This window comes from Xyrauchen texanus, chromosome 47, assembly GCF_025860055.1.
Source record: "Xyrauchen texanus isolate HMW12.3.18 chromosome 47, RBS_HiC_50CHRs, whole genome shotgun sequence".
In the NCBI taxonomy this organism is placed as follows: domain Eukaryota; kingdom Metazoa; phylum Chordata; class Actinopteri; order Cypriniformes; family Catostomidae; genus Xyrauchen; species Xyrauchen texanus.
In genome coordinates this window covers 4,659,432-4,668,901 of record NC_068322.1, presented here as the reverse complement: position 1 = coordinate 4,668,901, position 9,470 = coordinate 4,659,432, and the positions used below count along the sequence as shown (strand labels likewise).

The following is a 9,470-nucleotide window of genomic DNA, read 5'->3' as shown; positions in this document are numbered from 1 at the left end:
ATCTCCCTTCATTTTATGTAATCATTGCGACATGTTTCATAAATAAAAGCTTTTTTGAATGATTTGTCAGTGAAGTAATTTTTGAATTCAGTGAACTAATAGCAATGTTTCTATTTTCTTTAAAGGGATCATGACATTCCTTTTTTATTTTTATATGATCCTTGTGGTTCACTTATGCTATTAGTTAAGTGTTTTGCACAAAAATATGAAAACGTGATCATTTTCCACTCTCATTCTGACCCTCTGTCAGACACACTCTATTTTTGAGCTGCTTCTCCTTTAAGACAAAATATAAATAAAATAAAACAAGAATTATATTTTTAATCAGGTTTATACTGAATTTCCTTCACAAAACACATATATCTGACAGTAGACCCGACCACTGACTAATTATGATTTATTTAAGCATGCATGATTTTATTATTTGTCAGATTGACCTTAACCATATAGATTTTTACATAGCTTATTTCAGCTCATGTAATGCTACTGGAAACTAAATTGACCTGTTTTAGGTAAGTTGTTTCTTTTTTGTCTATAATGGGCCAGAGCTGGAACAGCGCACATACAAGATTAAACATTGAGTCAACAATGGGTACATTTCTTCCTGGTCTTAATAGAAAATTAGGATTTGATTGAGAAATAAGGGGAACTTGACTTTTCTGTTCTTTGAAATATACTTGAAGCTTAATATTGTTACCTTCTTTTATTATGTTAAAAATATAAGCATGGAATAAAGCAAAACAAAGTGAAATAAAGTTAGAGGAAAGTTTCTTTATTTCTGAGAATTGAGGTAAATATACTTTCTTTGACATTTTGCTTAAGTATATTTACCAGAGATAATAAGATATACAGTAAAACCACACAAATTAATTCACAGTTATGCAAATCACAGAATGGACGGATTTTATAAACAGGTTGTGCTGTTTAAATATACATTACATTAGAAAGCAAATAAGCAAAGGAAATCATAGTGCTACATTTCATTTCTAAGAAATAATAGAAGTGCATAGCGTCACTGACCTCAAAATTATTACAAAACTGTCACTGACTTTGACCTTACAAATAGTCACCATGTAGTAACATGTACTGTGGTTATTTACAATGTTCTACTCAAATGTTTAAATCACCACTATATGCCTTCATTTATTCAGGGATAAAAATATGTTTTATTGCATTCATCTAACAATCACTATGACCTTTTCTGGCACAATAGCGGCAAACTAAGCAGACCTAATGTATGCTGTATTGGATAAATTGTGAAATGTATTACATCTTTTCAGTACACCGACATTAAATTCCTCATCAGGATGATTCAGCAAGAGCGGCTGTACTCTTGAGTCTTCTCTTGAAAGGTAATTGCTTGTATGGTGAGTTACAGTTTCTGTCTGTGGAAATTAGCACATGTAAAAACAATTTTGAATGAAGATCTGATATTCTATTTTTTTATATGTTTCAAAGTTACACCTTTAACATTGGTATATATAAATTGAGTTTGCATACCTGTCAGGGATCAAATAATTTCTTTTCCTTAAACACTTCATTATTATGGTGAGTTCTCCAGAGGACATTGAAATTTCCTGTCTTTTGCAGCTCATTCTTCAACTATGAAGTTCAGAATGACATCATAATCAGTCAATGGCAACAAGAGAAACAAGTAAAATAAGATAAAATAATGAACAGTGATTGTATATACATTACCAGGTCCATAATTTGATTCAGGATTTCAGGGTTATTAGGATCTATGTCAGCATTCACTTCAATCCTGAGCACATTTTTAATCTCTGTGAAAAATACATATTGTTAAAAGCAACTCTTGCTATATTGATAGATAATATGTATGTGATCATCCCCAAAATAACTACACTGTAAAACATTTGATGTAAAATCAACAGTAACTTACTGGCAGTAAAATTACTGTAAAACTATCTACAGTAGTTTACAGCATACTGTGTAATGATTTACGGTATGTGCTGTACTGTAAAATTAATTACAGAAGTTGTTTGTATGATGTATATTAAATTGCAGTTTCCACACTGTAGAACTAAGCACAGTTTTAATGTACAAAGTTAAAGTATCTAACTTCTATCTATTACAAGTAAAACAAAAATAAAGAAACAAGAATGAAACAATTGAGGCCTTTTTTGCATATTGAACATTTATTGCACAATGACAACTCAAATATCACATAAATGTTACTCATAAAGTTAACTTGTGACTACACACATAAAAGTTCATTCAAAAACTTCAATATCAAGTTCACCAGATGTCCAAAGGACTGAAAGGACACTCTATCCGGACCTAGAGAACAAAATATAAAAATCAATTAATATCATGTAAACTTCTGTCCTCCTTTTATATCAACATGGCATTTAAGCTACAAGGGAGAGAATAAACTCTCAACAACCACTGTGCATCATTCAGAAAGGACTGAGATGGAAGTTACTTAAAGAACATTCATATTGAATCAAATTGAGTGCAAAACATTTTCACATGATATACTTGTACAAATCATAACTTTATTCTAGATGGGTGGGTCAAATAAAGTGGCCGGTATAATTCTGCAGCACATCAAAATAAAAAATTAAAAACTGTGTGTCCAATGAGTTGTGCACCTTCGACCAATGTAAAAGCAACATTTGTTCACATACAAGGTAATTTGGCTACTTAGTACTTCAAAACTTGTAAGTGCTTACTTCAATACTAAACAGAATGGCTGTCATAACTAATGCTTTTATCTGTTTTAGAACATAAACTTAATTATTACAAAGCTGCTTGTCAAAAATGACTTGCAGATCTTCATTGTCAAATGTCAAAATGATTATAAACTGCTAAAAGATGGCTTGGGTGTTTTTGGTGCTCACCTGGTTCAGTTGAAAAGAGATTGCTTTGGTTCTGCTCCTCTCAATGCTGAAGTGACGAGGACTCGAGTGCAGCCTCAACGTTCAGGTTGCCAGGTGCATTCTCATACAGTTCTACTTTTTATGCAAGCATATGAGTAAATCCAATGCAGAGAAGACATCTCCAGGTTTTCGTCTTTGATCACTTAATAATACCACAAATTTCCCCTCTTAATTGTGTATGTATAGGTTTGAGATTGGGACAGTTCTCATGCAACTTAACAGTAAATTACCGTAATTATTTCCTCGCTCATTTTCCCCTAAAGAAACAGCTCAGTTTGACAGTAACATACTGTAAACGGTATCTACAGTAAGGCATGGTGGAAAATACAGCAATAATACTGTAAAAGCAACAAAAATAATTGACATTGTAGACTGTGTAATATATTATATTTGTTGTTGTGCCATATTATGACAGTTGAGTGATGATTTAAGCATAATGTTGCTTTGCACAAATGTTTTCTACAGAAAGAAGAACTGCATTACAAATTAAAATGTCACTCAATATCTGACACTTTCGCTCGTTGAATATATTTATCCTGGCTGTTGGCGAATAGTACATTTCTACAATGGCATCGGTAACTGAAAACTTGAGTCTTTATTATTTATTTATTTATTAAAAATGAAAACAAATACTGTGTGGACTTTTTATTTTACCTGGTTAATATTTGCAAATGCCCAAACAAAGTTATGAATATGTTCTGTAAGGGTTCATACCCACCTTTGCAGATGATCCCGGCATCATACGCATGAATACAGCTCTGTTTTCCCCATCCACCAAATGCACAGTCCCTGAGGTTTGTCTCGTCACTTCTGCATCTGAGGGAATCCATCCATATTGGCCCATCAACTGGCCCATAATAGGCATTCATCAAGGGCTCCGCATTACCACCACAGCCCAGCTCTTTACAGAGGACTACACCGTCCGCAACATCCCAGTTATTGTGGCACACTGATCCCCACCGTCCATCATGATACACCTGTGCTGTGCCTTTACAGGTGTTGTCTTGATTCAACAGCCTCACCTCTATAAGAAGTCAGAAGAGGTCCTATAAACCTATGCTTTAAATTGCATTAACAATAGGGGTGTAAAAATGCATTGATGCAAAACCAAATGTAATAATCGACAATAATTACTATAATTCAACCCAATGTATTGCACAAGTAATCATTTTTATGAGCGTTTTCCTTTTAATTTATAGGACAGTTTAGACAAGACAGGAAAGTAGATAGGGAATGGGATCGGGACATGATTTGATGAGGTCAAATATGAACCTGTGTTACCATGAGAGCTGCATTCCCACTTTACTTTCTTAGTTACAATATAAATATTTACACCCCTAATTTAAAGTAGCTTAATAGGACAATTAAGCTACCTTAAAATATGGAAATATGGACAATAATTTGTTTTATTATTATTTTTGTAAAAGTAAGAAACTGCTGTCTTGAAGTTTGTAAAGCATCCAGTTTACCTCGACAGATGACACCTGCATCTTTTTCGTGGTCACACTTGTTTGTTCCCCATCCACTTGTTGCGCAGGACCTCACAGATAACTCAGTCCCACTACATTTCACATCAGCCATCCATATTTTTCCTACACCCCTTCCAAAGTAAGCATCTGTCTTTACCTCTACTGGACTTCCACACCCCAGCTCCCTACAAAGGACCTGAGCATCAGTCATATCCCAGCTGTCAGAACAAATGGTTCCCCACTGATTGTTATGAAGAACCTCCACTCTTCCAGAACAGCTGGTGTATCCATCTACCAGCCGTACTTCTATGAGACAGAGTAAGTGATATCTCAGACAACACGTTATGGATCATGAGTTCTATCGAATTTTTTAAATATCATTAAATGTCTATTATTAAGATGGTATGCATAAGTGTTTAATATGGCCCTAATAATTTGTTGTACCAAAACTAGGTGTCAAATTTGTATATAACAACATATCTGTGTATAAATGGGTACTTGACGTATAACATGTCAGTGGAATATTTTTATCAACATACACATTTTAGGTTAATCTTTCCATGAATGTCAATGGAAACGTTTTTTTCTCTGGTCCTGCATTGTGACAAGTGATTTGTTAAAAGTACTAATATCCTCTGTAGTCTTTAATTTTAGTGCATCTATTCCTGTACAATTTTGTACATTTCAAACCCACTTCATGTTTTGACAATGATTTGACTTGCCTCCACAGATAACTCCTGCATCCCTCATATGTGTACAGGTACTGCTTATTCCAGGAAAACTGCAGTCCTTCACTGAAGACTCACTCCCAGTACACATCACTCCATCCATCATTATTGTACCTAAACCGCTCCCAAAATAAGATCCAACGTATGCCCCTTTAAGAGGACCACAGCCAAGCTCTCGACACATAACAATACCATCCAGACTGTCCCAGTTGGTGTCACAAATTGTTCCCCAGTCTTCACTATCACGAATTTGCACTGTACCAAAACACATGTTCGAGGAAGGAGGATTCACCAGTTTTGACTCTGTAGGGAGAAAAGTTTAGAATGAATTCTAGGCGACAAATTAATAAGGGGAAATGTGTTCATAAATGTTCTGTTTGAATAGGTGAAAAATAGGATGAGGTCGTGTCTGTAGTTGAAACTTACTTCTGCAAATAACTCCTGCGTCATCATCGTGGGAGCAGAGCTTTTTGTTTCTCTCTGATATACAGCTTTTCAGACCATCTTCAGTCCCAGTACAATGGGAATCAAACAGCCATATATCACCTGAGCCCTTCTTAAAATAAGCTCCACCCTTGATACTTAATGCAGTCCCACAATTAACCTGTTTGCAGATCAAGTCTCCACCCAGCCGATTCCAGTCTTTATCACAAAGCGTACCCCACCCCATATTGGTATAGAGGACCTCCACCCTCCCAGAGCACTCATCATCTCCATCTACCAGCCTAACCTCTAAAGAAATAAGACAAGGACATACATGAGCAGAATGCAATGTGAATTCCTCAAAAAAAAAAAAGCTTTTTGCATTTTGACAAACAAAGCATAGTCTATATACTGTAAAGGTGGTTGGTCCTACCTGAACAAGTGACTCCAGCCTCCCTCGCATTTGTACAAGTGGTAACTCCCCAACCATTGAATATACAATCTTTAACCGAAGCTTCCTTGCCCTTGCACATAAGACCATCCATCCATATTTTCAAATTGCTCTCCCCAAATCTAGATCCAACATATACTGCAGCTGGACTTCCGCAGCCAATTTCTCGGCACACCACGGCTGCATTAAATACATTCCAGATGGTGTCGCAGACTGTTCCCCACACTCTACTGTAAAAAATCTCCACTCTCCCCGAACATGGGGTATCAGTCCCCTGTAACCTGATGGTGGCTATTGAAGAGAAAAAGAAAGCAGTAATTAAATGCAATAAACAGTAAGGACAGAATCAGAATTATTGAAGATTTGTATATCTTAGAGATTTAGAAATTGTAGCTTATTTCAAATAGATCCCCAAAAAAGACAATTCTGTCATCATTTACTCACCCTAACCAATATGTCTTTCTTTTCCCATTGAATACAAGAGGAGATTTTAGGCAGAATTTTAGGGACTGGCAGTCTCGGTCCCAATTCACTTTTATTGTTCTCTAAAAAGAGCAGAGTCTACATTCTTTGATATTTCTCAAGTGTTTCCCAGAAGAACAAAAGTCACACAACGTGTTGTTTCTTAATGTTCTTGTTCCCTAAAATCGACCCTTTTCACATTTCCAGCTTTGAACACGAATGTAAACTATTGCAGGGTAAGCTTCAATAGCCGTAAATGGGAGACCAAAGCTAATAATATTTTTGCTTACCCAGTTGTTTCAACAGCAAAAGATAAAAATCCACTATTATATTTACATCAATAAATAATTCATTAAACCAAGTAAATTTACAGATTTATTTGGAAATAATTGAATAATTCAATACTCATACTTATTCTTATTCTTATACTAAGTACTCATTTCTTTTATAATAATCAAATTAAAAACAGCATTTCTTGTTTATAACATTTTATAACATCCACTTTCAAAAAACTATGTTTAAATCTTTCTCTTTTTTTCATAATTAAAGCATAATATTTCCAAAAGTTGTTTTTAATAATGATAGGCAAAATTGGACCGGATGACACCTGATGGACAAATTAAAGTCAGAAAGTAGTTTTTTTTATATAAATATATATATATAATATTGAAGACTTTTTGCCTGACGAAGATAATTCTGATCGAAACTTTGCTGCTGTTTTTAAATTAATGAAAGGGAATATTTAAACAGTGTGCAGATCTACAGTTCCAGCATCAGCCACTAGGGGCAGTTGTTAGAATTTCAATGAGCACAGACCGATTTCAGCTGAAGAACTTTCAGCCTACTGTCACCAAATTCACAGTGCGATTAGTCTGGAGGGTCAAGCTGGTTTTGAAACAACACAAGGGTGAGTAAATATCACAGAATCTTCATTTTTGGGTGAATTATCACTTTAATTGAACTTACAGCCACAGATCACTCCAGCATCTTTCGTGTGATCGCACGTGTCGGTGTGGTTACTCCAATCACAATTAAGAACTGAACTCTCATTGCCGAAACAGTTCAGATCATCTGTTAATGATGATCCTGAACCCTCACCAAAAAATGCTCCAGTCTTCACTTTTGAAATAGGACCACAGCCTACCTCCATACAGATCATGTTGGCTTCTACTTCATCAAACCCTTCATCACAAACGGTTCCCCATTCTTCCATGTACATCTCTACTGTTCCAGAACAAGCATTTGGACCATTCACCAATCTAACAAAAGTGGTAGGTGTAGTACTGGCGGGACCACCTCCACCTCCCTCACAACTTTTACAGCCTGTTTGAAAAATTAAAAGTCAAGGAGAGCCACATGTACCATGTGTATATTATATCTTAAATAGCTGTGTGTGTGTGTGTGTGTGTGTGTATAGGAACAAAAAAGTGTGTCCATCTGTGTGTGTCTTCATCTCACCCATAAGCAAAAAAAGGCTAAACAAATACAGCATAGCGACTGAAAAGACACACAAAAAATATTGCATTAGTAAACAATGAAAGAGAAAAATAAACGTAAACTGAAAATAACCTAGAGGATTCAGCTGTTACTAGTAAAGCTACTGGTCAGTAATTAGTTCAATTACTCTTTTCCAGTTCTTTTATCTCCATAAGAGTTTCCCTTAAGTACCGTCCCAACCTCATGAATAAAGCTCAAGAACATTCTCATAACCACCAAAATACATATTTGTTCCCTTTATCTCGTTCTATATTTGATATTATTTAGTATTATTATAAATGTTACTTTAAACAGTCACAATACCATGTATGGGTTAAAAAAGACTCAAGTAGCTCATATAATTTGCTGACTGTCACCACAATGTCATGTAGACTTTACACACATTATTTAGTATTTTGTCCTTGAATGGAGTTTCATCAGAATCGTATTAATCATACAAAATTTGTAATCTACTGACAGCCCTAATATTTTTAAGACAATTTATTACAAAAAAAGCCAAATCAATGGCTGCACCTGCTTAATACACACACGCATTTACCAATGCAAGGCAACAATATCCAATTAGAATTACAGTACACGCTGGTGAAATTTCCATTTTTATGTGCTCCAATGTTTCCTGACAACTAGTTTATAGTATCACTTTCATTTAACATCTGTCTCACAATGCCCCTTCATGTTAAAAAGACACTCAAAATCATGTAGATATTATTTTTAAATTATGTCATGGTGACACCCACTATATCCATGAACACAAAATAATTTGAGATTGATAAATTCATGGCAATATGTTACTCGATAAATTGTTATTAAACTAGACTAAGAAATAGGAAATTAAAACCTTGTGATGCCATTCCTCTGATGCTCTGCTGCTCAGTCCTTGGAGGAGTGGGTCAAGAGTGTTTGTAGAGGTGTAAGCTGCCTTTGTACAGAACCAGCCCCCAACAATATGCTCTAAACAAGCATTCACACTGGCAGGGAGGAAAGGATCTCTGGTTACTACTTTGAGGGAACAATATTTTTTGGTAGCTTATGAAACAAGTAGTGCAAGAAGTACTGTTTAAATGCAAACTGTATAAGTCCTTTTGGACGTGTGCAAGTTGTGCCATTAGATTTAAGCATTGTATCATTTAAGAATTAAGAAATGCAAAATAAAATGCACATATTTCTCTAATTGGTTCTGAGGATTTCTTGAGATGTTTTTTTTGTTTTGTTTTTTGCGAGCCAGACAGACAGATTTGGCAATCAAATCTTTATTTAACTATTCAAATAGGTTAAGAGAAATCAAAGACTTGCAAATTTGCTCTGGCTGTTCGAGGAATATACAAATGAGCAGAAACGTCTGAAGGAGTATGAAAATAAACATTTGTGAACCTCTTCCAACAGTGACTGAAATATGAAAGGTTGTACTATGCACACTGAAAGAAAACTATAAATCGTTTTCAACCAAAAGCTTGGTAAAAAAAATACATGCATTTGCTAGTATCAACAAAATGAATTTACATCTAAGGTTCATATATTTATTTTATTTTTCTAATTTGTT

The 9,470-nt window shown here is 35.0% G+C and overlaps 1 protein-coding gene across 1 annotated transcript; it reads right to left on the bottom strand.

The window, feature by feature from the left end:
* Nucleotides 1–765: 765 nt before the first annotated feature.
* Nucleotides 766–8,813, bottom strand: LOC127638817 (deleted in malignant brain tumors 1 protein-like). The gene is made up of 11 exons (XM_052120560.1): nucleotides 8,769–8,813; nucleotides 7,892–7,930; nucleotides 7,400–7,756; nucleotides 5,954–6,262; nucleotides 5,524–5,829; nucleotides 5,092–5,400; nucleotides 4,370–4,675; nucleotides 3,619–3,924; nucleotides 1,699–1,781; nucleotides 1,501–1,602; nucleotides 766–1,385 (listed from the first exon to the last, which is right to left on the bottom strand). Exons 1-10 carry the CDS (start codon nucleotides 8,779–8,781, stop codon nucleotides 1,504–1,506), a joined length of 2,127 nt encoding a protein of 708 aa, XP_051976520.1. The 5' UTR covers nucleotides 8,782–8,813; the 3' UTR covers nucleotides 766–1,385; nucleotides 1,501–1,503.
* Nucleotides 8,814–9,470: the final 657 nt, after the last annotated feature.